This window comes from Tupaia chinensis, unplaced genomic scaffold (assembly GCF_000334495.1).
Source record: "Tupaia chinensis unplaced genomic scaffold, TupChi_1.0 Scaffold000478_3, whole genome shotgun sequence".
Taxonomy (NCBI): domain Eukaryota; kingdom Metazoa; phylum Chordata; class Mammalia; order Scandentia; family Tupaiidae; genus Tupaia; species Tupaia belangeri.
Genome location: NW_006159990.1, coordinates 641,880 through 669,320, shown reverse-complemented (window position 1 = coordinate 669,320; position 27,441 = coordinate 641,880). Strand labels below are relative to the sequence as shown.

Here is a 27,441-nt window from a genome sequence, read left to right as displayed (position 1 = left end):
AGACAATTATAAAATAGTGTGGCAGGGACTTTGACAACGATTAAGCATGGAATGCTCAGGAATTCAAAAGGAGGAGCCCTAACTCAGAGGGCAGATTGAAGAACTAGACAAAGATAGCATGGAAGAAGTTATAGGAGGCTATCTCCAAAATCTTCTTGAGTTATTAAAAAAAATTAATTTTGGAGTCGTCAAATAGAAACGATGAGAAAACTCAGCTTCCATTTATGGTAAATAAAGAGGAAAATCAAGTAATGTGGCAAGGATTGTAAACACCAGGGCTACTAATAGTATCAGGGCTTATAATACTATCACGGATTTAATTTTACTTCAGCACTTGTTACTTAGTTTGTACTGAAATTACTTATGTGATGTCCCAGAGTGGTGGATTATAAAAATCATGTTGCAAATTCAGATACACTGAATATATTGTATTTCTGTCAACAGAGTTGTACAGGGCATGCGAGTTCAGAAAAAGGAAAGACATCATGGTGCAATGAGATATTAACTGTCATTTTATAAAGGATGGGTGGAATTAGCCCAAAGGGGTGATATTTTAATTAAAAAAAAAAAAAAGAACAAAGGTATGATGTGATGTATTGAATTTAAATCACTTTGATGGGGCCAGCAGGTGGTATGGTGGCTAAGGTGCTAAACTCCCACATGGCCAACTGTGGTTTGAGTCCCATACTCAGCTTGAAACTCACACCAGATACTTGTGTGTGCATGCCTAAAATCCAGAGAGGAGAATGAAGAGGGGGTTGCGGCATGGCCACCCTCATGCCCAGAGTGATTTCTCACTTTCAGTCTGTCTGTCCAGCAAATGCATGCACCCTATAGCAAAAATCTGTTTAAAAAAATTACTTTGGAAAAATATTCTTATTAGGGTCTGTATATGACACCATGTGTGATATATGTGGAAAAGTAGAAGTGACAGATTATGAAGAGCAAAGGAATATGGAATGTATTCCACAGACAAAAAGAAGCCAACCAAGAAGTTTAGGAGCATGAAGCAGAAATTTAGGAAAAATAACCTGGTGGGGGGCACTGTTTAGTCTGGGCTAGTAGAAAAGTCTAGCAATATTCTCAAATGTTATGTAATTAGGGATGAGAAACATGAAAAGAGAAGGAACCAATCTCTTGCCAAAAGATGGCAAAGGAGAGGGAACAAAAACAACAGAGCTTCCAAAGCCAAGTTACAGGAAATTAAGAACATGAACAGAAGATCAAGAAAGGTTTTAGGCATGAAACTCTGTAATGAAAGGTGATGAATGTCATTGGGTCATTAAAATTACCAGGTCATTTAACAACACAGAAAACTAATACTAGATAAGAGAAATGAAGGCCCAGCTGCAGTAGTGTACATCGTGTACAATGCTACTTGATAGGCTAAGGCCTCATGGTAGGTCTGAGTTTGACTCCTGGCCCATCCTGAAAACTGTGTATACTTTTGTTCCAGCTACACAGGAGACTGAAGCAGGAGGATCTCAAGCTCATGAGATTCTGTCTTTAAAAAAAAAAATAGGGCTCGCTCCAGGCAGCTGGATTGTATGTGACTGAACCTATGGTTTGAGGCCCAGACCCAACAACTTGAGAAACACACTGGGCATTTGCCAAGGATGGAAGGATGGAAGAGAAGGGACCACAGTATGACCATTCCTTATTGGAAGTGTTCCTCATCGGAGGTGGTCCTTTAATTCCTCTCCCCTTTTTTCCCCTTCTCCCTCTCTCTCTAGTGAGAAAATGTGCCATCTGGCAAAAATAAAAAAGAAAAAGAATTTTACCATAGTATTTTAAAGTTTTAAAATTAATTTTATATAAAGCTAAATACTGCATGAAGACAAAAAGATAATTAGCATTAGGGAATCTTCTAGCATTACAGTTAAAGTACCTGCAGTTTAGTAAGAAACTTGTTTCATTTACTCATTTACTTAATACTAAAACTGAGTTGTTGAGATAGAGATTAAACTAACAAAACAGAACTTTATATTGTTTCTTTTTTCACATTAACATCCATTTTTTCACTTATTAAAAATATAATTATTCTATTTTATACAGTATAAAATATGATTATGTTCATCTTATGAAAATTTAAAAAACTATTATTATTTGTAGGTCATCTTTAAGGAAAATAGGTACAAAGAAAAGAAAAGCAATTTAAAGAACACTGTCTTAGTCTGCCATGAGCAAATGTCACTTTAATAAATTCTCAGATAAATTGCTTCTGAGGAGAAAAAAATGTAGACTATTAGTATTCTAAGGATTGCCAATATTTTTAAGATACTGCTTTGTTACTTTTTACTTAAAGATTAACAATGTGAACATACCACCTATTTTTAAAATTTAGATGTACCTTATGACTTGTACAATGCATTTCTTTAGAGATGCCATCAACAGAGCAGTGGCTGAGTTTCTCAGGGCCAACAAAACAGGATGTTGTCCAAGACCAGAAACAGTTGGTGAAGCTGGAAGAAACCGTCCAATGTACTGCTCAATGACATTCCCAAGCAATTGATTGGAATAGGCATTTGCGTTTTGAGAACACACAATACACATGCCCTATAGAGAAAAAAAAGAAAGAAAGAAAATATTAAGTGATAAAGTATAAAAAAATAAGAACTTGCTAATTAGTAGTGTCCCAACATGCCAGGATTTGCAATGTACACAATAGAAAATTTATTGCATCAAAATAGATAATGTACATAAAGTACATTATGTACATTGATCTTGAGTAACACATAAGCTATGGTATTTCATTAAGCATGCATATCTTTGGGACTTGGACAAAGGAAGCAGGGAGATGTACAGGATGACAAAGGAGAGTTGTCTTCTCATCCTCAGAAAAGTTGACCACCACATTCATCAACTACATATATATGTAATTATAAAGCTATATATTTTGAAGTCAATCTTTTATGCAGAGTACTGATTATTTTATCTAAGACTAAAATTTATGCTAAAAGTCTCTTGTTAAAAAATATGATATATTTTTAAAAACATAAGTAACAAGCGGAAAAGGAAGACTGATAACAAAAAGTCAGAAGTTTTCCTATGTCCAGTACTATGCTGTGTACTTTATATTCATTAGCTCGTTTAAATTTCTCAGAAAACCATTGAGTTAGGATCATTGTATCTCCATTTTGTGGCTAAGGAAACTGAGATTAAGAGACTTTATGAGCGGGGCCAGCAGGTGGCATAGTGCTGAACTCCCCACATGACCAACTGCATTTCAAGTCCTGGATCTGGTGGCTTGAAACTTGAGCAGGTACATGTGCCTGCCCAAAATCCAGAGGGAAAATGAAGAAGACATTAGGGTGTGGCAACCTCCTGGGGGTGATTTATTGCTTTCTGTCTGTCTCTGTCTCTCTGGTGAGCACACAAGCCCCCTAGCAAAAATCTTAAAAAAAAAAAAAAAAAGGACTTTAGCAGAATCTAGGCCACACAAAACTCATGTCATATTGTCTGTCTGCTCATTTAATTCCTTCCATTTACACAGCAGTTAACAAAATACTTTCATATGGATTATAGTATTTAATTCTTACAATTAAACGAATACCCTGAGAAAAAGAAACATTTTTCTGCTAATATTACTAAATATTACACATTACTAAATATAGATAATCGCCAACAAAACAATACAGTGTGTTCTAAAAGTTCATTTATAATTTGGCACTTTGTGATTCAAAATGTGCTTTCTTAAAGAAATAATTAGAAATATTTAAGTATGCATTTTAACTATAAATGGGTATTTTACCCAATAAGAAATTTTGATAATTTATTTTTAATGAAAAGTAGTATGGAACTGTTAAAATGCTAGCAAATGAACTGGGAGGGGGGGAGAAAAGACTGAACCCACCCCAGTTTTGTTTCTTGACTAAAGAAAAGCACATTAAATCCGAACATGAAATAACAAATAGATACTTTTCAAAAATTCCAAAGCAGAAAGCTAGACACCTTGAAGAAATCTAAGATTCAGCTTAAAGTCAATTCTGTCAATTAGGTCATTTGCTAACATTTTCAATTTATGACTTAAGCTTAGAATAATTTTTACTAAGTAGGCTGTTCAGATTATTTTAAATAATTATTTAATTTAATTAAATTAATTTATTTATTTATTTTCAATTTGACCAGAGAGAGAAAGTGAAAAAGGCAAGCCACCAGGTCAGGACTTGAACCATAGTCGGTTAAGTGGGAGTCTAGCTCCTTAAACCACTACGCCACCTGCCAGCCCCAGTAGACTGCAGATTTATAACGACTACAGGCACAACCCTCCAGATACCCCTGCTGCCCATAACTCCCTCCACCTACCTCTCTTCCCATGGCAGTGGGAATTCAGCCTGCCCCGCGGCTGCTTCCCCCCTTTATGTTTCTGCTAAAGGACACACTAAAGTTTGTCTTAAATGCTACTGTGAATACAAATTAGTCAAATCATCTCAGGAATTTAAAAATGGTTGAAATATCCATCTATGAAAGAGATCGCTTGCTCTCTAAACAAAAGCCCTTTCCCCACCTCTTCTTCAGCTGGACTTAAGAACTGCTTATGTTCAAATCAGAAACTAGCAAATAAAAGTATACCTCCTGTCCCGTACTTACCCCAAATGACAGATGGGTATTTCCAAATGCCTACCGGATGCTGTACCTAGCTATTCCATAAAACTTGAAAATAAACTAAACTAAAGCTATTCAGAAACCAATTCTTACCTTCATCCCTGCATCTCCAGAATTTCCCATTTTGGTGAGTAGCACAGCTATATAAGCAGCCAATTACTCTGTAATCTAAGAAATAATTCTTTTCTTTCGGTTATTCCACAACACTTTCCGAGCAGCTTTTTGTTTAAGTATAGGAACCTGTCAGTGTCTGTTTTTTTTGTTTTGTTTTGTTTTTGACAGAGTTTTGTTAATATTGTTCTCAACCCTCTTGCCTCAGCCTTCCCAAGGTGCTGGGTTTATAGAGGCAAACTACCACACCTTGCCTTTAAGGCTGAATAGAGACTCAAACTAGGCCTATCATGTTCTAGCCGGTAAAGGGCAATGTCTTAGCTATGTATGACACACTTCCTGACCCTGAGCAGGTATTTTCAGGGCTCCTGAATGCTTCTGGAAACTTCCACGTGGGCTCTATTCCCACCACTTTAGTTAAAAACATTGAGATGATGTGCAAAGTATTACAATGAACTAGTACTGACTTCCAAGTCTCTAGTCTAATCCCCTCACCAACCATCTTAGATATTGCCACTAGAATCATCTCTCTAAAATGCAAACATGCTTATGTTACTCCCATTTTTCTGTCAAAAATCCATCAACAGTCTCCATGAAAAAGATGAAGTCCAAACTTCTTAACGTGGCATATAATGCTGTCCATTACGTGCCTCTCCCGTTTGAATCTCTAATTGCAGCAGAACTACCTGCCTTTACACAGTGTGCTGTATTTTCTTAAAGCTCAAGCCCTTTTACATATTGCTCCCTCTGATAGGACCAGATTTTCATCTCTTGACAATTCTGATTTTATATCTAATACCCCCATAGTGTTTTCTCCTCACCCAAAGCCTTTCTGGCTGATAGACAGCGGAAGTCTCTAAAAATACTGAGCACACTACCATAAGTGTCTGTGCATCTGCCTTCTCTCTCAACTTTAAGCTCCTTGTTAGCAGAAATTTTGTCTTTTTCATTTTGTTTTCATAGCCAAATACAAAATAAATTGAAAATTTACCCAGTAGATACACATTTGAAATTACAATGGTATGGTTTTGAAATCTGAATTTAGCAAGTTATGCTTCATGGCAATGCTTCCCTTTTTTGTTTGTTTTTTTTGTTTTTGTTAGGTTACCTTTTAAGCAGCTACCCTTACTGTACCTGGAGATACAAAGGAAGACTCTTCTGAATTGCAGTCAGCATAGGTGCAGGCAGCTCCTTTTCTTGTTGTAACACTGTATGGGGCAGTAGCAAACAGTCTATGATCCGGAAAAGGAGTTTTTGGGCTTTGGAGGTGGCAAAGATTTTTGCCCATGATTTAACAAGAATTCCTAACAAAGAAGAGAAGTAATATTTATGGTTATTTTCTAACTAGAATGTTTTGTCATTAAATGAAAAAAAATGTGTTTTTAAAGTACACACAACCAACTTAACATAGGTGGTAGGAAGATACATACGGTAAGATCAGAAAATTTAAATCAAAAGATTAACCTAAATCACATATTTCACTAAAGAGATAAAAATCTCCCAGAATTCTGGGCCAAGAAAAAGACACATATTTTGTAAGCTATTGGCACTTAATATATTTATACTTACACTCACAGTGTGGTATATATATATATATATATACACATTAAATGCTATATAGACTGAATGTTGAAATTAACCAGGTTTCTGTTTTTGCTTTGACTGCTAGAAAGAACAGAGCCAAATTAATCCAACTTTAAGCACACTGTAGGATTATGAAACATACTTTTATGTCCATGCTAGTTTTTTCCTTGGGCTTTATCATCCAACTCTACATGAATTTTCTTGATACCATTTTCTCTTAATTTTTTTTCTTAAATACAGTTTTACAGGCTGCCTCTATTTAGTATATAACAAAAGGTATAACTAAACTTAATTGTTATAATAGGATTAGTTCTAACATCCTGAAGAAATCACTTAACCTTCATGAACTTCAGTTTTCCTATCTTTCAATTACGTAATATAGACAAACACAATTTAGATTCTAAACATAGAGATTTACTACTTGAAATATAATTTGGTTTCCTGGACGCGAGAAGTCTGTCAATTGCTACACTTGATGATAGTACAGCTAAAGAAATGGCATCTTTTGTTTAATGAAGTAATTAAGAACATACATAGATAATTCCCACAGGGTGTATTATTGCTATTGAGGTCTTCTTTATAACGAATGACTTCAAACACATATTAAGCACTTGTGTGAACAGCACAGTGGGACACCTACTGCATAAACTTTTATATTTTATTCCATCTTAGAAAACAAAAATGATAATAAAATGCAAAGGCATCTCCATTAAACAAAAAGTTTAAAATTCAAGCTTTAAAGGAAAACAAAAATATGCTGATCAAATACTATATTTATGTTAAAATAACAGTCAATAATAACCTCTAAGAACAACAAATAGCAACATTAATCTTCTGTGGTAAAAGAAGTACAGTATCAATCATAAAGAAACACGATGTTCACTTAGCAATATGTTCAAGAAAGCTGGCTAGCTCCTCATTTTTTTGGGTAGGTGGTAAACTTGAATATGACAGCAATGCAAGAAGAACTCACATTCTAACTAACATTAATATACCGGTAAGAAGAACTGACATCACCACTGATGTTTGAAATGATTCATATCACTCCCAGGTGTCATGCAGCTATTACTTAGAGCATGAATCTACCAACCCCAAATGCATCATCTACCCTTGTATTTCATCTTCTGCCATGGTTAAAACCCTTTGTGAAGACCAAGTTTTGTGAGTTCATGAAAGGCAGAGGTAATACATTCAGTTTGCTGTTATATCAGGTACGACTTTTTTTTTTTTTTGAGAGGGTTTTTTGCTATAGGGCGCGTGTGCTCGCCAGACAGAGAGAGACATAGAGACAGAAAGCGAGAAATCAACCCCCATGGGGGATGGTCACACCGCAATCCCTTCTCCTCCATTCTCCTCTCGGGATCTTGGGCACGTACGCACACACGCCCGGCGTGAGTTTTAAGCCACCGGGTCCGGGACGCGAACCACGGTCGAATATGTGGGAGTCCAGCGACATAGCCATTACGCTAACTGCTGGTTCCCTCAGGTACTACTTGTAAAGTTTCTACAAAGAATATTTGTGTGTAATGTGGAGGAGTGTATTAAAAGTGCAAAGAGAAAATATGAAGATAAAGAAATTTTTTTTACAGACAAAAATTCTGTAAAAGATTAAAATGTACAGTAGTTTAGTAAAAAAATTTTTTTTTCTGGCTATAAACATATTATTTATTTACTAATGAAACTACAAATTCAGAAACATATCAACACAAAAACATTCCCACTCATCCAAAGAAAACCACTATAAAAGTTCTTGTGTATGTATATATTTTCTACTCTTGTGTATAATGGATTGAAATCATTACAATAAACATTTAAATACCTATTTATAGATAGATAGCAATTTTGCTCATATATGATATACTATATTTTGCTCATATATGATATACTATAGCTAGGTTTATAAATTACTATTTTCACTTATTTTTTTTAGTATATGCCATTTCTGATACTGGAGAAAAATCTTTGTTATGCTTTGCATAATGGTTTGCCCCTTAGTTTCATGTTTTGGAAGATGGTCTTTGTAGATGGTGGTTGGATATACCGAGAAATTCATATGTTGAGACTTAATTGAATTGATATTATTTTAAAGATATTAAATGAAAAAAATTTTTTTAGTGGCAGGATTTTTCACATTTTTATCGCAAGGTATAAAATATATGCGATCAATAGTGTTACTTTGGTTGAAACAGCTGGGAGGTATACTTGACTCTTTATCAAGATTATCTTCCATCGAATTACCCATAGCCAGGTTTCTGCAGGTCTGAAATTTTCTTTCCACTGGATAGGAGTATAAAGTATAAAGTCCAATTGATGATATTTTTCTTATAAAAAAGAAAAAAAGAAATCATAGTCAAGTTGTCTTAGTCTTAAGGATTTCTGGATTTTGTCCTTGGAGGAGGTCAGATCTTCCCAAGGCCTGGGTCCTTGAATATTCTTCCAGTCATTAAAAAGCAATGTCCTTTATTTTCTTGTACTCCGACTCTAAAGATATTTTGTTTTCAGTTTTTTCTCCAATTCAGGATCAATTTTAATTTTCACAGTATCATTCAGGATTTGCGAAAACTCATGAAGACTGAAAGAGCCTCTAACAATCAGCCACATGAGGACTCCGTAGTGAAGGGCCTGTTCTTGCACTAGACACACATCCTTGAGGGTGCAATCATAACTGAACTCTCCGACCCCCTCAGATGTCTCTCTAAACAGGCCCCAAGCATCCCCCCATATCTTAGAGGTCCATGCTCCCTCCTAGAAAAAGACATCCTTTACTCACTTCTCTTCTTTGGCTGCTAGGTGCGTGATTCTGCTTAAGAGTAAAATTAACTCCTTGGCATTGTTCCCAGGGTGAGGCTTTTGGGTGTGATAACATCACTGGAGCAGAGTTGCTATGAGTGAATCATGGAGGATATATACTCAGAGTGAATGAAACCAGAATAGCTGAGACCAAGCCACATGGATACGATCTTGCTCTGTCCTGCTAAAAAGTTCTGCCTTCTGTCATTTACAATGCCTCTGGACTTTTTAGCCACCAGAATTGTGAGCCATTAAATTTCCACTTTTTTATAATTCACTTGGTCTCAGGTATTTCCATTAGAATTCAATAACGAACTAAGACACTCTAACCAGCATATCCTCAGTTCCCAATCCAGTGCCTGATATATACTCAGCGCATATTCTTTCTTGTTCAAAATACACCTACAGAAATAAAACATTCCAAAGATAAGGCTACTACTCTGATAAGCTTAAATTTAATGGGGTAATGCCAAATACATCAATAATATAACAAATGGCAAGCTATAAAAAAGTAGTACTGTGACCAGCAGGTGGCACTGGATTCCCACATGGCTGACACCATGGTTTGAGCCCCACACCAGGTGAAATCACACTGTGTATGTGAGCATATGTACCCAAGATTCTGAGAAAAGAATGGAGAAGAGTTTGTGGAGTGACCATCTCTCTTCAGGGCTCATTTCTGTGTGTGTGTCTCTGGTCAGTGCATGTGCTCTAAAGTAAAAACTTAAAAAAAAATTATACATGATATATTATACTATATATTATAATATATATATATATACATATATATATATATTTTTAAACTGGCCCCATGGCCTGGTAGTTAAGGGAGCCAGATCTCACATGTCTGACCACATGATTCAAATCTTAGCCCTGGCAACTTAACAAACATGTTGGGAGGATGTATGTACATGCCCCAGATCCTGACAGGAGGGATTGCAGCATGACTATGACCCACTGAGATATATTTTTCTCCCTCTCCTGCTCTGTCTCTATCTGAAAAGTGCATGTCTCTTGGCAAATTAAAAAAATAAATAAATAAAGAAGAACACATGAGGGAGACCAAGTCTACCTAGGAATGAAAGAAAGGTAGAGACATCCAGGCTGCACACTGAAGTGTCACAGCCAGAACTACAACTGCAGCTACAAAACAGCAAAAGAATAACTAGAGACAGGGATGACCAAAAGAAAAGACATGGAAACAAAAAGTATAATAGGGAAAGTTTTTTAAACATAAATAAAGAGAAAGGAAACTGAAAATATTACTGATGGATCAGCACTACCGTTTCAGAATTTACTAAGTTACAATTAGGATCCCATTGATAGATGCCTTCCTTAATAGGGAGTATAACTGCATCCACAGCCTTGTGCCTTTAATTAGCAATCTTGTAAATAAACAACAGAAATATTCCCAGTTAGGAGCTGGCAAGGTAAATAAAGCAAAAATTTCCAGTGGCTTAACTTCTTCCCTCAAGTGCTTGTGATATCCTAATCCTAATACTTCACAATAGGTCTCCATTTTGTTTTAAACCTTTCACATGTAGAAAATTGTAAGTTACTTGTTGCTAATTTCTATTGTAATACATAAATAGGCCACACTGTATCAGGATACTCTCTTCTTAAGTCTTTGAGACAGACCCCACAAAAGGAAAGAGTATAATTTACCTGCTACCAAGTCAAAAACCAGGAAGGCAGCAGAAAGACAAAAGGACCCTCAAGTCTTCCTTAGTACAGTGTAGCCCCACATCTTTATATCCCCAACCCAAACCCAAACATGATTCTATAGTTCTTGAAGACCATCATATATTTACAAATAAAGATATATTCGAAAATTCTACATTTAGCTTGGCAAAAATATGAATCTGGGAACACCTGAAAACCTTTTTAGAGCCTAATAAATAATAGCCTACATGCCAAAATACTTATTAATCTACAATTTATTTTGTTAACTTATAACTAATTCCTACTTATATTTTTCTCTAAAATTAAGACTGAATTGCTATCACTGCTTTCACTACATTTTACATCATTCATATTTACACATTTTCACATTCTCCTTTATCTTTCACAACAAAGATAAAAGGTTTCAGACAGCCCAAATCAGTTTTTTCATATGTTCACAAGATTAAAGGGAGCAGATATAAGCTTTTGGCCACAGAGAAGGAAAAAAAAAAAAAAACCTTAAATTCTATATAAAAACTTCTAAGGAAATGCTTCTCATTTACTTTATCCAGTTCCTATTTTTGGTTAGCAACATGGTTTTAGTGAACAAAGACATTCAAATTACTGACTTTCTAAAGAAAGATGAACTCTATTGTTAACAGAACAGGCATAGAAAAAGATTTCTTTTTGAAAAGAGAAAAAACATAGTATTGTGTGAAACAAGATTTGAAGCATAAATAACTTTAATGCTGCATTAAATCCTCTTCTGACCTCCTTCATATATAGATCATAAAATGGAAAAAAGTGATGGGTTTCTGATGCTTTTAATTCCAATAAAGTATAGATAAGCATTTAAAAAAAGATATTCAAATATTCACAACGTGATTTAAAATAGACTACTGATAACAATTAGTGTTTGCATATTCTATTTCAATCATAGTTTATTAACACAAGCACAACAAAAATACCAAAAGAGACAGAGGAAGATAAAGATGTACTTGAAAGCCCGCATGAATTATTTTACAATACATCTCTGATTTCAGATTATTTTTATGATTGTATGGAGAGTAGTGATTTAGCCAGTGTATTCCTATCTACCATAATACTTTAGGCCAAACCTAAATAAATGTTACTAGTCAGGAATACATACCCATCATTCCATAAGTCAGCTGCAGGCCTGAACTAGAAATTTTTTTTCCCAAATAAGGTTTTATATATTTTAATACTTCACCGAGGTATTCTAAAGACTTTGTGACCATGGCAGATTTATCGGAAAGTGCCTGGAGATTTCCGTAAGTTATACCAACAGCCTATAAATAAAGGAAAACATTATTCAGCTTTCCAACTTTTATGTAATACAGACTTTGAGAAATACAGATAAGTTCTCTCTCTCTCTGTCTACACACACACACACACACACACACACACACACACTCCCTTCCATTTAAGCCTTCACTCCATTAAAGGTTCACAGTAATTAAAATACAAGTGAAAATAACTGTCTTGCCTAGCTTAAAATAAAGGTTAAAGAAATAACAAAAAAATCAATTCACCAATAATTATTTGACTAAGCAGAGTATTAGTGAAAATAAAACTGAAATTTATATACGAAAAGCTTGTAACCAAATCACATCAAGACTTACACACAGGTTGGCTTGTGATAGTTCTAGCAAATCACCAGGAATTTAAAATCCTCAAATTCCTACAAGGAAGACCTCCAAATAATGACACCAAATTCTTACATGTAAAACATCTATAAAGTTCAGCTTAATGGGGGCCAGCAGGTAGCGTGGTGGTTGTGGGCACTGGACTCCCCACATGGCCGACTGCGGTTTGAATTCCAGACCTGGCGGCTTGCTTTCTTATTCCACACACTTCTCTCTCTGTAACTGTCTCTCTCTGGTCAAATTTAAATAAATGAAAAATAAAGTTTAAGAAAATAATAATAAAATAATTCTTTAAGAAAAAAAAAAAGTTCAGCTTAATGTACTGGCCTCATGGCCTAGTGGATCAGAGAGCTGGATCTCACAATGGCTTTCAGTGGTTTGAGTGATGCTCTGGTTGCTTGGAAAAACACCAAGTTTTTGTACACATGTGTCCAAAATCTTCACAGGATTTAGAAATGGAAAAGGGATGTTATAGCCACGCCCAACTGGGGGATGCTTTCTTCTTCTCCCTCCTTTTTCCTCTCCCTCCCTCTCTCCCCTGTAAGCACATGTGCCCTCTGGCAATTTAAAACACACACACACACACACACACACACACACACACGGTCAGCTTTAAGATAAAATGGATTTTTTCCCAAGATTTCTTTTTTTTTTTTTAAATTGCCAGAGGGTATCTATGCTCTCCAGAGAGGCAGAGGGAGAGAAAAAGGAAGAAGCACCCCACATAAGGCACTAGTCACACTGCAGTCTTGTCCCCTCCCTTTCATCTAATCAGGATTTTAAATAAGATGTGCCCGAAATTCCAAGAGGAAAATGTTTCCTACACTTCATTCCCTCAACCGAAAGTTCTCATACTTTTTTTCCTGTTTCCTTCCACATTGATAAAAACTAAAAATGTTAAAGGGCTTTTTATTATTTGGGTTATATCTGCTGATATATACACATATACTATATTAGAAAATTTTAACTATTTTTTAAAAATAATTATTTATTTAATTTTATTTATTCATTCATTTATTTTAATTTGACCAGAGAGAGATACACAGAGAAAGAGAGGGATTTTTTAAGAGAAAGCAAGCCACCAGGTCCGGTACTCGAACTGCGGTCGGCCATATGGGAGTGTCCAGCACCCTAACAACCACGCCACCTGCTGGTCCCCTAACTTATTATTAATAGTTTATTTAAAAATAGTACTAACTGTTACCTGTTAATATAAATAACATATTTAAGAAAAAATTACTTTTTGAAACAAAAAAATGAAAATAGTGGTATTTTTTATTACTCTTTTCAATGTCTGGCTCAATAGGAAGACAGCTAGATTATCAAACGTGCTTCTGTACCCAATTTGTAACATTTGCAGATGAAGAAAATCCAGTCTCACAAATACATGTAGCTATAGGACGAAAAAGTTTTTGTCTTTTTTTAAAGCTTATTTATTTACTAAGAGGGTTTGACTGGACAAGGGTGTGCTCTCGACAGGGTCCCTGACTGTGATCTTCTCCTCAGACCTGCAGCAAGCCAGGATAGTGTTTGCAACCAGCATGCTGAGGCAGACCTGGGATGCAAGCCTGGAGCCTTGCCAGATGGTCTCCAGCACTGTAAAGCAGCTCCCCTAATGCCTATGTCACTGCAAAATGCATTTATTTATTCCATGAGTGGGATATGCAGCGAGAGAGAGGGAGGGAGAGATACAGCAATCCCCAAAATGTCCTCATGCCATGATCCACACCCAGCCTCAGCTAGTCCAGATTACAGGCACATACATGCCCTGGCATCAGGAAGATCACCAGACTTGACCTGGTAACCCCAGTGTGGATCTGCCTCAGAGTGTTGCATTTTACCCCGTGCCACTATCTGGCCCCAAAGAAAGTATTGTAATCAATTTTTCAGATAACTATGGGACTTCTTTTCTATTATACCAAAACATAATATGTGACATTAAAAAAAAAAATTCTTGTCATTTCTTCATTCATCCATTCATTCACTCATTCCTTAGTTTGCTCTAGGGTGTGTATCTTACTAAAGAGAGAAAGAAAGAACATGGAAAAGCACCTCCTCCCCCAGAAGGGATAGTCACACTGCAATCCCTTCTCCATTCTTTTTTTCAGGATTATGGGCACAGATGCACATACACCCAGAATGTTTCTCAAGCTGCAGGATCTGGAACTCAAACCGCACAGTCAGCCATGTGGGATCCAGCTACTTCAACTACCATACCACTAGCTGGCCCTTCTTTTATTTTCTTTCATTCTAATTTTGCCAGAAGAGTCATGTGCTCACCAGAGACACAGAGGTACAGGGAGAAAGCAACCCCCAATGGGGTGTGGTCATGCTGCAATCCCTTTTCTTTTCTCCATCCTGTAGGGATTATGGGCACAAATACACATGCACCTGGCATGTCTTTGAAGCTACTGGGACCAAGATTCATATCACAAGGTGGGTCCTGTGGGATCCAGCTCTCTTAACCACCAGGCCACAAGCCAGAGCAACAAGTGGTATTTCTTAAAGCTAAGTTGTAACTAAATCATGGAATCTGAAGACTTAGGGAATCTAAAACCATGTCAATGAACACTTCAAACTTTTCTATAAGTCATTGCTTTATCTTGTACTTTGATTGACGCCTACACTATGGATGCTTTTTAAAATGTCTGTACAGGTCATTTGGAAGTTTTAATTCACAGAGTTATGCAGGTTCTCATTGCTGACACATTCCATTACTCAGATCAGAAAAAAAAAGCATATCATTAACACTACCACCAATCTCATCAGAAAAGTCTGTATGTATTAGGAAGCTCTCAAGCTTATGATGGCAAATACAAGTTTTCAGAATTTTAATTTTCTTGAAAGTCTGAATTATATTATTAAGCAATAAATACTGTCAGTTGTTTTCTTTGAAGTGATAGGCTTGCTTCATTCATTTTTGAGAAAATGTCTGCCAAATATCCAAGTCTGAATAACCACACTTTGTCAGTTGTTCTTTCAAGATAAAAGCAGTCAGTTCAGCTTGCAACTCAAATAATCACACAAATGCTTTTCATTTAGACAACCACGTTGCTTTGGTATGCAGTGAAAGTGCTTTAAGTACCCTTCACGTTGCCATTCAAAGACTATTAAAAGGACATATACTCATGGGTCAAAATTGAATAAAATTAATAATTTTACTGCTTCATTAAGAATATTCTTAAGTAAAACTGGCCTTTTTTTTCTCTCTGAGTACCTGAAAGTGTAATTATAATGACTACTAGCATAATTTTGGGCCACAGTATTGATTCATGCTAAAGCTTTTGCACTATTCGTGCAAATGTCAATATAGTTTTGAGCGTGTGGGCCTTCCCGACAAGTTTATCAGTAACCCTTAGAGGTCTATGAGTCACACTTTCAAGCACCAATGCCCTAGACATCTCAGTATTTCTCTAGCTTTCGTTGTAATGCCCCTAGACTAAAAGATACGTATTTTTCAGTACCTTCATTTTAACTACTTATGTGTTTTAATATAATTACTGTGCAGAAAAGAGTCAACATACTAGCCCAAGATTTCTCTCCTGTAAAACACCTACTTGCTAGGCTTGCCCCACACGGCTGGCATTTGGATCATTAGATTCTAGGAGGTTTCCCACCATTCTGTGATAAGAATGCCTCACTGTACCTATACTGTCTGTGCACACAATATGGTTCATGCTGAATGCCTGCATTTCCTTGAGAAGTCTGGAATCCGTGTGAGGCAAAGGGGAATAGATCAGCAACCAATAAAAATCATGGGTGCTGAGTCACTAATGTGCTTCCCTGGTAGATAATATTTCACATGTCTCATCACAGTTCCTGGCAGGATGAATTGACTACATCTGCATAACTTCACTCAGAAAAGATTCTCAGAAACCATGCCTGGCTTTTCCAGACTTCATCCCATGTACCTTTTCCTTTTCTGATTGTACGTTGTAATCATCCTCCATAAGGCACAACTGTGATAGAGCTATATGCGAGCCCTGTGACTGTCCTACTGAACCACAGAACCTAGGGATGATCTGGGGGATCCATGACTCAACCTCAAACTAATCAACTTTCAAAGTAAACTCTTTGCTTTGCTTCTCTCCTGAATCATGATGTTCCCACTTATCCTTAAGATGTCATTATTTTTCCAGTTGAACACAGTGTTTATATCATATCCACTCACTAGTTTTTGGCCAATAGTTCTCCAGTATTTTTCATCCACTCTATTGTTACTAATTTTCATAAAAAGTCATCAGATCAAATGAAACCTATTTAAAAACTTACAAAGTCCTCACATCCTTTATAGGATAAACTCCAAACTTTTTATACCAAAATGTTCTGAATTCTTTACCTACTGATTGATCTGTCAACCAACTGGCACTTACTACATAATGCCTTGCGCTATTATTTATACTTCAGTGTCCTGTGCCCTCAACAAAAGTTCTCCGAGATTAAGGAGCACTACGTTTCATTTTCCAAATTCCTAAGAATTCTTATCAAAATACTATGTAGCATTTAACTAAAAGTTATCATTTACATAGCGATGAAAGAATACTTACTTTAGGCTGGATTAAATTAAGTGAGCCTTTGAAAATTAGTCACGGAAAGCTTGACATCTACCTCTCTTTCTGATCTATTAGTAGTATAGTTCAGCACACCATAGTGTTAAATTAATTGCAGGTTGAGCCAATAAACAACTAAATAATGGGCTCAAAAGAAATGTTTATTTTATATTTCCATACACTATCATACTAAATTTTTAGAATTTATATGACATCTCTAATTGTTATATAATTGCAGTTTAACTTAAAGGAAATCAGTGGAAAACTTAACATTCATTCGAAGAGTTTATTGGTTATAATTATTTTCATTGCAATTAATGCCAACCACTTTATGGAAAAATAAACTACTATGAATAGCTTATAAAATGAACTAATCCAAACACATCAATAGCCTCAACTAGGGTTGTAAAACAAATACTATCACATAAGCTATGTAACTGTAAAATTAATCATTAAAAATGAAATTTTGAAGAGGATTATTTATTATAGACAAAGCAAAATTAATTAGATAGGAATGCCCTGATCATACTGTAACATGAAGTGGTTGATGCTTATGCTTACACTGATTGCTATAGGGTGGTAAACATTAAATTGGAATCATAATGTATCCTAGACAAGGAAATTTAGTTCTCAAGTACCTGAAGCATGTTGTTACCTGGCTATTTCAGCAATAAGCTACCCCAACAATTTAGATTATTCTTGGAGTAAGCTCTTATGCAGTATTCTTTAGTTTTATTATGCTTCATTAAATATAATTTTTCTGCTATCCTTAAAAGTGAATTGTACTATATACATCAAATTTATACTTTTCTTCTTCCATAATTTTTTAACAGCAGGCAAACAATTTTATGATTTAATTATTAGAAACTAGTTTCATAGAAAAGTATTAAGAACACTTAAATTTTTCTGAAAAATAATTATAACCAACTTGGACAATTATATCAATAAATGAAAAATACCTCAAGAAATTGAACAAGTGCTTTTTTAGGGTCTTCAGGGAGAGGTAAATATTCAACTTGAGCCTTTGAGAAAATATTCTTTACTTCTGACAGTTTAAACAGTAATCTTGTCAGTTCAGCCAACTGTTCCATGTATTCTTTTTCTGTAAAAATAAAATACGACTTACGCTTGTTATATAAACTTGCAAAATAAAATTAATAGTTCATATATATGTATAGGAGCAGAGAATATAGTATTCTTCATTTATTACATGCTCATTTTTAAATTTAAAATTTCCACATGCAAAAGAAAAAAATAAAACTTTCAATTAGGTTTCTCTCACTTACGAACATCCAAGTCCTAAAATTTATTCATGCAAAGACAAACGGTATAATGAGTTATCAAATTACATTTGGGGCATTTTTTTCAGGTTATCTTTGTGAAATTTATGAATGACCATGAACAACAGCTTTAGGAAAAGTCATCTCCTATAGACAACAGAACTGTATGGGAGAGTTAAAAAATACAAGTATCACTCATTGAAAAATTGTAAAGTAGAAGAAAAGAAAAAGAACTGGGACCAGCAGGTAGCATGGTGGTTAAGGCACTAGACACTCCCACATGGCTGACCAGGGTTTGAGTCCTGAATCTGGTGGCTTGCTTTCTCACTTCGTCTCTCTCTCTCTCTCACCCTCTGTCTCTCTCTGGTCAAATTAAAAAAAATAAATGAATGAATAAATAAATAAAATAATAATTTAAAAAAAGAGGAAAAGGAAAGGAACTAATATAAATAGGAGAGAATTATTCATCACTGGATATTTTTAGGATGTTCACAGTATGATATCTGGTTACTTACTTCAGATTTCCACTTTTTTTATGATCTGTTTCTTTAGGGTAAAAAAAAGAGCTTGTTACTTGAGGAGCAAGTTTTTGTTCTTGGCTTCCAAGGAATCAAGTTCTTTTTATCTTTATAGCAAAGAAATTTGTCATATATAGTAACAAGAAAAAGAAAAGGCCTCAAAAGGAAATAAATTTCTGCTTATAGTCACATCTAATTACAAATATATTTTTTATATTTTCTATTAATTTACATAACAATCTAGTCAGCAGAAACCTTTCTATAGATTCTCCTCTGCCCCCCACACCTGCAATACTTAACTTACCAATTTCCCGTTCAGTATTTACATCAATGAACAAATCATCAGGCCCAGAGAGGTTTGTTACATACATTTGCAAAACACAACGGATCCATGATCTTATAGTTAAGGCTTGAAAAGATACACAGACTGAATGGGAAAGTGCTTCACATAAGGTACTGTGAAAAAAGTTGACAAATATTAAAAATAAAAATGACAATATGCTCCTTTAATATTGAGATTAAGGAGTAAAGGAAAACAGTCTAACATTCCCTCCACTCCTTGGTCTCACTTATTTTTTACACCAACATACTAATGTAGACATGCTTTGCTAAAAATGAACACTGTACTCAGAAAGATATTTGTTTCCCACTGATGACACACATACAGACTTATGCCAAGAGAGAGGTTAAAGAAGAATACAATTAAAATGGGAAAGGAAGACTGCAATGGTGTATGAACAGCAGTGTCACCACTTGGAAAGCTGGAAGCCATAAAAGAGGCCTGAGTTCGGTCCCTGGGCCAATCTGAACACACCTGTTGCCTGTGCCTGTAATCCAGGCTAACTGGGGGGCTGGGACAGTAAGACTGTGATACAGTGAGATCCTGTTAAGGATGCCTACCTGTCTCTCTCATTTTTCTTCTCATTCCACTTCCTCTCCCTCTTATAAAGTAAAATAATGGGAAAACAAAGGGACTTATATAATTCAACTAATATAATAATGAAGGAATAGTAAAAGAAAAAAAAATAGTGGCCCTTAGTAAGTAGACAGAAAAGAGGCAATGACCTAACATCAAGAAAAAAGTTAAAAGATAAAACTATATTTTCTGTGGTTCTCCTGACTAATCTTATTCCTGTCTCCTCCTTTCTTGCTCCTCCACTCCACAGGAAGTCATCATTAAAGATTACTTCACACCAAATCCCTAAATAACATCTGCCAGAAATGTAAAGAAAAATTCTTCTACAAAGCCAAAGGCGTGACTAAAACTGCTTCCAATCCATTTACAGGTAGGGGTAGAAGGGTGTAGACAGTCTTAATATATAAATGTTACATAAAGTCAGAAATTTTAAAAATACATGTAAATCACAACTCTAAGAATGCTGAAATACTTGGACTCTAAGTTGTAAAACACAACACAAAACAGCATAGACTGGACACCTTTTATCTACCTAACTTTCCCAAAGCTATTCAATACCTTTGTGTCTCAATTTCTTCAACTGTTACTTATAAACTAGTATCCTTTTTAAAACATAGCTCAAATAATTTCAACAAAAGTGTTTAATAAATAATATCAATGCTGATTATTATCATAAAATTAGCAAGCTAGAAGGGCTCATAAAAATGCTGAACTTCCTTATTTTATAACTGAAAATACTAAGTCTTCAAAAAGTTCACAGAAAATGTATACTATGAAAAAGAATACATGTATTTTAAAAATGTTTTGCACCAAAATAAACTTGTACTTAAATAAATTTTCTGTAAGCTTTCTGATGGCTCCTCACTAACTACATCTCTCTTCATTTTCATTGACCAGCAGCTTGGATAAAAAGTATATTGGCCTGTTATGCCTGTATATTTCTTTTATCTTCCTTTATCTTAATGTTTTTTATTTAACTCTTTTTAACCATTCTATTTTTACTTTAATGTTACTTATTGTATATTTTCTATTGATGTTCTTCAGATCTCCTTTGTAACGTGGCAATTAATACTTACACATAAGAAAATCGTTGTTCAGGTGAAGTGCCTTGTTTACAATCTCATAAATTAAGAGTAAAATCTTTAAAAACCTAAAGTATTTTAGATTTTTAACTAAAACTATAATAATATATCAGTGTCTTACAGATTTAACAATAATAACTATATAATTTCTTTCACAATGGGGAGTGTAGAAGAGTCATTTCAGGATGATAGAAATTTAGAAGAGTTTAACCAACATTTTTTAAAAAGTAGGTCATGATACATAAGTAAACTTTCCTACTATTACCATTGTCAAAATGCTAATACATAAACATAAAAAAGAAAGAAAAAAACCTGTCCAATAAGAGTATATATAGTAAAGATCAGTTTTCATTTGTGCAAACTCATACCTTCACAGGATATTAATATACTATCAGCTTGTATTAATGAGTATGCCTGAAATAAATGCACATACCTATTTTGTAGCAAATGACTTAAATATCTTGCTACAACTTGTGGCCAGACGATATCATCCCAACCAAAAAGTTGAATTATTGACACAACTGGCTGAGGCTGAAGATCAGATGGCGCTGTACTTGGCATGTCTGTTGCTAGCAAAGTGAAATCTAGATTTAAAATGGGAGAAATTTAAGGTAAGAATTTCTTAAAATTTAATTTTATTTATTCATTCATTTATTTTAATATGACCAGAAAGAGACACAGAGAGAGAGACAGACAGACAGAGAGAGATAAAGTGAGAAAGCAAGCCACCAGGTCCAGAACTGAGCTCCGTGGTCGGCTATGTGGAAATGTCCAGCGCCTTCACCACCACGCCACCTGCTGGTCCCAAGGTAAGAATTTTTTAAAAACATTCCTTTTCCACAAATTTTATCTACAATGATAAAAAATTTTAAAGTATCAAATAGTAAAATATCACATTAGAAATGTAGAACAAGCAAAAAGCAAACACTGAACTAAATTCATGTTGCCAAAAAAATTTTCTGTAGCATCATCTCTTGGGTTGCTGGGAAAGTCATGACACATTTTTGCATAGAGAAGCATAAAAAAATACATCACGACTTTCTCGACCTAACAAATCTCCAATAAAACAATCTAAAAGATTCTAACTCAGTGCTGTCATTATGTATATATGAGGCTAACTAAATAACAAATTCTAAGCCTGATGCTTCTCCTAATGTGGTTAAATCGTTCAAAAGACCCATTTTGAGAAATATTTTTAATATCAATTCTTCTCTAGCTGGGCTAATTTACTTATCACCTGCCATAGGTAAAGGATTTGCTCTCCTCCTCTGAGACACTGGACTCTATTGAACAATATCTCCTACACTCGATGATACCCCACCTTCTTCAATATTCACAAAGTCTAGGAACAGAATTCCTTAGGTAACGATGTTAAATAAATATTCTTTACCTTGTGGTTTCCTGAGAATCCACCAACTCAACTGGTATTAAACAATTCATGCTTATGTTTATCAATGAATTATTAAACACAGCCTCCTATGGAACTGTCTCACATGTGGCTGTTTATTTTCCCATTTTCAATACTACCTGACCTACAAATAAGGCAAGCTTACTTCTTGGTCCATATTGCTCCTTCTAGACTATTATCCTTTATTCTTTCCTAAAACTCCTATCTCCTTTGAATCTCAAATCGTCAGATTTTACCAGCCACTCTCTCTGTTTTATCATCTACTGTTTCCTAGTAGGAAACCTCTCCCTATTCCTCAGACAGTAAATCACTATCATTTTCTTCCATGGGACACCAACTAATTTCTCTAATTTACACTCATTTCTGAACGCTAGGGTTGTTATCCAAGTGTCTGCTTAATATATAAAATATTTAAACGAACTTCTAAAAAAAATCTCAAATAAGAATCTTAGTCTTCCACATAAAATCTACTCCTGCCACAATCTTCTTCACCTCAGCAAATGGGTATAGTTTCTTTTAACTATACCCACTGAACCTCTCTTTCTGTATTTTAGTTACCATATCTTACCTATTCAGCAAATTCTATCATCTCAACCTTCAAAACTATATCTAATCTATACCTTCACATGGGAAATCTGTTCAATTCCACAGCCTCTGGTACACTTCAGCCCACACTGCTCATTTCTAGATTGTTCTAATAATCCCTTTAACTGGCCTTCCTGCTTCATCTCTTGCCTCCCTGTAAATCTAATCTGAATCAAGCAGCTAGAAGGCTCATATCAATTCTCTGCTTAAAACTTTCCAAAAGCTTCCTATCTCAGAGTAAGTCTTTTACAAACACTTACAAGGCAGAACACAAGCTAGCTCTCCATAATCTCCAGACCCTCGTTTCTTAACTTCACTCTTTTTTCCTCCCATGAACCTTTACTGCTTCCCTGCAGTTCCTCAAACATACCAGTTTTGATCTTGCTTCTGAACTTTTGTAGAGCGAGGTCTTTCACCCCCTTCAGGTGAAACGCTACTAACTCAGGTTTTCTTAACTATTCTTTAACGTTATAACCTGCCTATGGTATTCCTTAACTCTATTCTCTTCTTATTTTCATTTTTCTCTATAGCATTTATCATCATCTAACATATTACAAATTTTATTTATTTATTTTTTTGAGTCTCCTATACCTAGTCTATAAGCTCCATGGAGAAGGTATTCTTGACCTTTAAAACACACACACACACACACACACACACATACACACAAGGGTCTTCAAAGAGTTCACAGAAAATATATATTATAAAAAAAACCTATGCATGTATTTCAACATCTTTTTGCACCAAAATAAACTTGTACTTTAATTTCATGTTTCCAGAAACTTTTAAAGTTTCTTTGTATATTTCCAATGCCTATAAAAGAAGGTGACTTTCTTTTTATATAAAGGAAATCATCTTCTCTCAAAAGATCAAGTCTTTATTTCAAATCAAACCCTGAACACAAATGGTTTGTTTACATTTATATACCATTTATTTTTTAGCACATAAGACATCACTATCTAAACTGCTGTGATCTATTTTTGTTGAATGATTGGGCAGTCAGGAAAAGGAATATAAGTTATATCAGCTATTAATGGCTTCTTTGGTTAAACTGACTGAATATCAATATTTATTTTCATAGACATTACAGTAGTTGAAAACTGACTGTTTTATTAAGATTCTTTAATTTATCATTGAAAAGTCTTAATTATGAAAGCACTACTAGAGTTCAAGATCTTTTCAAAAAATATCATTCATGCTTTTTGTAGTGCTTTTCTTTCATTCTTTCTTTCTTTTTTCTTTTTTTTTTTTTGCTATTGGGCACATGCACTTTCCAGAAAGACAGAGAGAGACAGAAAGATAGAAAGCGAGAAATCACCCACAATCCCTTCTACTCCATTCTCCTCTTGGGATCTTGGGCACGCACGCACACGTGCCTGGCATGAGTTTAAGCCACCGGGTCCAGGACTCGAACTGTGGTCGAATACAGTTAAGCGGGAGTTAAGCGACATAGCCATTACGCTAACTGTTGGTCCCTGTAGTGCTTTTCTCAGCTTTCCTTATCCACACCGAAGTAAAATAAACAGCTATTTAGATCTTTAGTTTTTAAAAGTATTACATTTAAATACATTAAAGACCTTTGAATACTGTATTCACCCTACTAATCTCTGTGTCTTCTAGTATTTCTTAACGTATTTTGGGCAAAACATCAGTTTGAGAAAAATAATGAACTCCTCTTAGAAAACTGCATATATGCACATGTATTCAAATTACTGCTTATAATTTCATATGATTCAAAGTCCCTTAAGGCTTAAGAACATGTCCTTAGGCTAACAATCTAATTAAGTAAAAATTACAATCTAAAATAGAATCTAGTAGAAGTCAAAACAATAACATTCTATATATTTCATGTCATTCTGATCCCATCCTCTTGCTGTTGAAGTGGTATTCACTCTATATTCTTTTGCTCTTCACATAAATTAACTTCATTTTCTGCCTAGATAGCTGCTCATATAATTTGAAAATAAACTACTTGAATGAGATGTAATCAAATGCTACTTTACTTTCCAAATACTGCACGCACAAGAAAAATTTATGCACATTCAGTGTTTTTAAAATTGAAAATTGTGTTTTTAGCAAATAATTATGTAATTTTTATTAAAAAATAAGCTGAAGGATCCCAATTTAAAAATATGTAATTCTTTTACCTTTCTTGCTGTTGAAATGTTTATTACACTGTAATAATGCAAGAGTTTTTTACCAAGAAAACAGAAGAAAATACTGATAAAGAGTGTGCAAAAAAAGAAAGGAATTAGGAAATTAACAATTAATGCTGACCTGCAGCTGCATCTGCAAGTTGTGAGAGAGGCACTGTCTGTGACATTCTCTGACTCTTCAAAAATGAAAAAAAATGTCTCCATAGTGCACTGGCAACTGCAGCAAGGTGGCGCTCTTTAGCTGATAATGAGGACTGTACAGTCAGATCCACATTCTCTCTTTGAAGTTCCTTACACAATTGTTGATGCATACTCCTAAAAAGAAATAAAAATATAGCTAAGATCCAACAGATACAAAATCTTCTTTAAATACATTTTGGGCTTCAGTTATACCATGTGAAACTAAAGGATCATTGTATGTAATAAAACTTTTATACTAAGACATTATGCATTTCTAGTTTTTTGATGGATGAATGATGGCATATTAAGCACCATAAAGTTAATGTTAATTACTAATGTCAACCATTAATTATATGCTTTTTAATATGTCAGATCCAAATGGGAAACAGGCAGCTTCAAAATGACGGTCTGCATTTTGCAACTCACATATGACAAGTGATTTTACTTACTATCAAGAAGGGAATGCAATTTTTAAAACCATTTTCTCCTGACTGCTTTAGAATATGGATGTACCAAGAGGAAGGTAAGTACCCCTGGCTTATATATGGTACTTAAATTAAAACATTTTCTTTGTTTAGAAACAGACAGGCCTTGTACTAATATATAAAACTATGCTGGATAAAATTTTAAAAAGTTTGTCCAAAAAAGATTAATAATCATTTTCACATAACAGACAATCAAAAGGAATAAAAAGTTATTTTTTGTAAAAGAATAAAACAGTATTATACTGCATCAAATTCATTTACTATCATTTCTGCTAAATTCAACTGAAAATTCAGATTATCTCTAGACCTTAATATAAACATACCTGGCAGGAAATTGAGATTACCAGCCTAAAAGGAGGAAATGCTAAGAAATTTTCTGAGTGATCTGGAGTCATTTATACTATACACAGAACAATTAATATGATTACTTAAAACTGAACATGTAACTTCAGTTACACCATACTAATCCCTGTCTGTTATTCCTGTTTGATTTATATTACTGCCAGATCAACTGAGAGCAGAAATAAATGCTGGAGACCATACTTACCTTTGCATTCTTCAATTATATTTAAGGCAGTGCAAAATAATCAATGGAATCGAGGAAGAAGACTTCCTTTAACATAGCAGCACGTTAGGGCTAACCTACATGGTCAAATGGTTAAAATGGCTAGATCCCATATGACCAACTGTGTGGTTCAAGTCCTGGACCCATGGCTTGAAGAATGGGCCAAGAGCATGTATGTGTGCATGATCAAAATCCTAAAACTAGAGAAGAGAGAGGAGGAGGGAGTATGCATGACCATGCTCCATGGGGAGTACTTTCTCATTTTACCACTCTCTCACTAGCAAGCACACATGTCCTATGACTCCCCTCCCCCAAAAAAAGTATTCCCTTCAGAAAAACAATTAGTATTTCTAAAAGGAAAAAATATTAATTCCAATATTTTCTCTTTTTTGGGGGAGAGTTTTTTTTTTTTTTTATTTTAATTCCATTTTTTTTTTTTTTTTTTGGGAGAGGTTTTTTTTTTTTTTTTTTTTTTTATAGGGCGCATGCGCTCACCAAAAAGACAGAGAGACAGAGACAGAAAGTAAGAAATCATCCCCCAGGAAGGATGGCCATGCCACAATCTCTTCTCCTCCATTCTCCTCTCGGGATCTTGGACACACACGCCCGGCATGAGTTTAAGCCACCAGGTCCAGGACTGGAACCATGGTTGACTAGATGGGGAGTCTAGTGACATAGCCATTATGCTAACTGCTGATCCCATATTTCCAGTATTTCCTTAAAGAATTATTTTATTTATCTTCCTTCCTTCCATCCTTTCTTTGTTACTTTCTTTTAATATGACCAGAGAGGGACAGAGCAAGAGCCAGAGAGAGACAGAGAAAGCAAGAAAGCAAGCCGCCAGGTCTGGTACTCAAATGTAGTCGGCCATATGGGAGTCCAGTGCCCCTAACCACCATGCCACCTACCAACCCCTAATTCCAGTATTTTTGATGTTTTTAAACAGCTTATCTAGAAGAACTGACATTTGAAAGAACTATATAAAACAAACATCCAGTACATTAATTGGGTTTTTGGAAAAGTCATGACATATTTTTTCTGTTTTTCTCTACAAAAAAATGCAAGATGTCTTTTCCAACAAGACAGTATAATAAGGCAAATCGACAAGATAAAACTGGTCGCAAGACCACATCTTAATCTGAGAATATTTCACATAACTACATACAAGTCAATAAAAATTCTAAATATAAATCATGTAACATTAGGACCTGGTGCCCCTTACACTGGAATTCCCATACAATAATAGCACTTCTTAAAACTACCTGAAACACTGAGGGGGAAAAAAAAAAGCATACAG

At 34.9% G+C, this 27,441-nt stretch overlaps 1 protein-coding gene across 1 annotated transcript in view; it reads right to left on the bottom strand.

The window, feature by feature from the left end:
* MMS22L (MMS22 like, DNA repair protein) overlaps window positions 1–27,441 on the bottom strand; it is a gene marked incomplete at its 5' end in the record, with an annotated part of 162,514 nt that overhangs the window by 17,711 nt on the left and 117,362 nt on the right. The window contains 7 exons of the mRNA XM_014590732.2: window positions 2,351–2,556; window positions 5,851–6,020; window positions 11,903–12,062; window positions 17,929–18,071; window positions 19,072–19,223; window positions 21,199–21,349; window positions 25,036–25,229. Of these exons, the coding sequence (XP_014446218.1) occupies window positions 2,351–2,556; window positions 5,851–6,020; window positions 11,903–12,062; window positions 17,929–18,071; window positions 19,072–19,223; window positions 21,199–21,349; window positions 25,036–25,229 (1,176 nt within the window). The remainder of the gene's footprint in view (window positions 1–2,350; window positions 2,557–5,850; window positions 6,021–11,902; window positions 12,063–17,928; window positions 18,072–19,071; window positions 19,224–21,198; window positions 21,350–25,035; window positions 25,230–27,441) is intronic.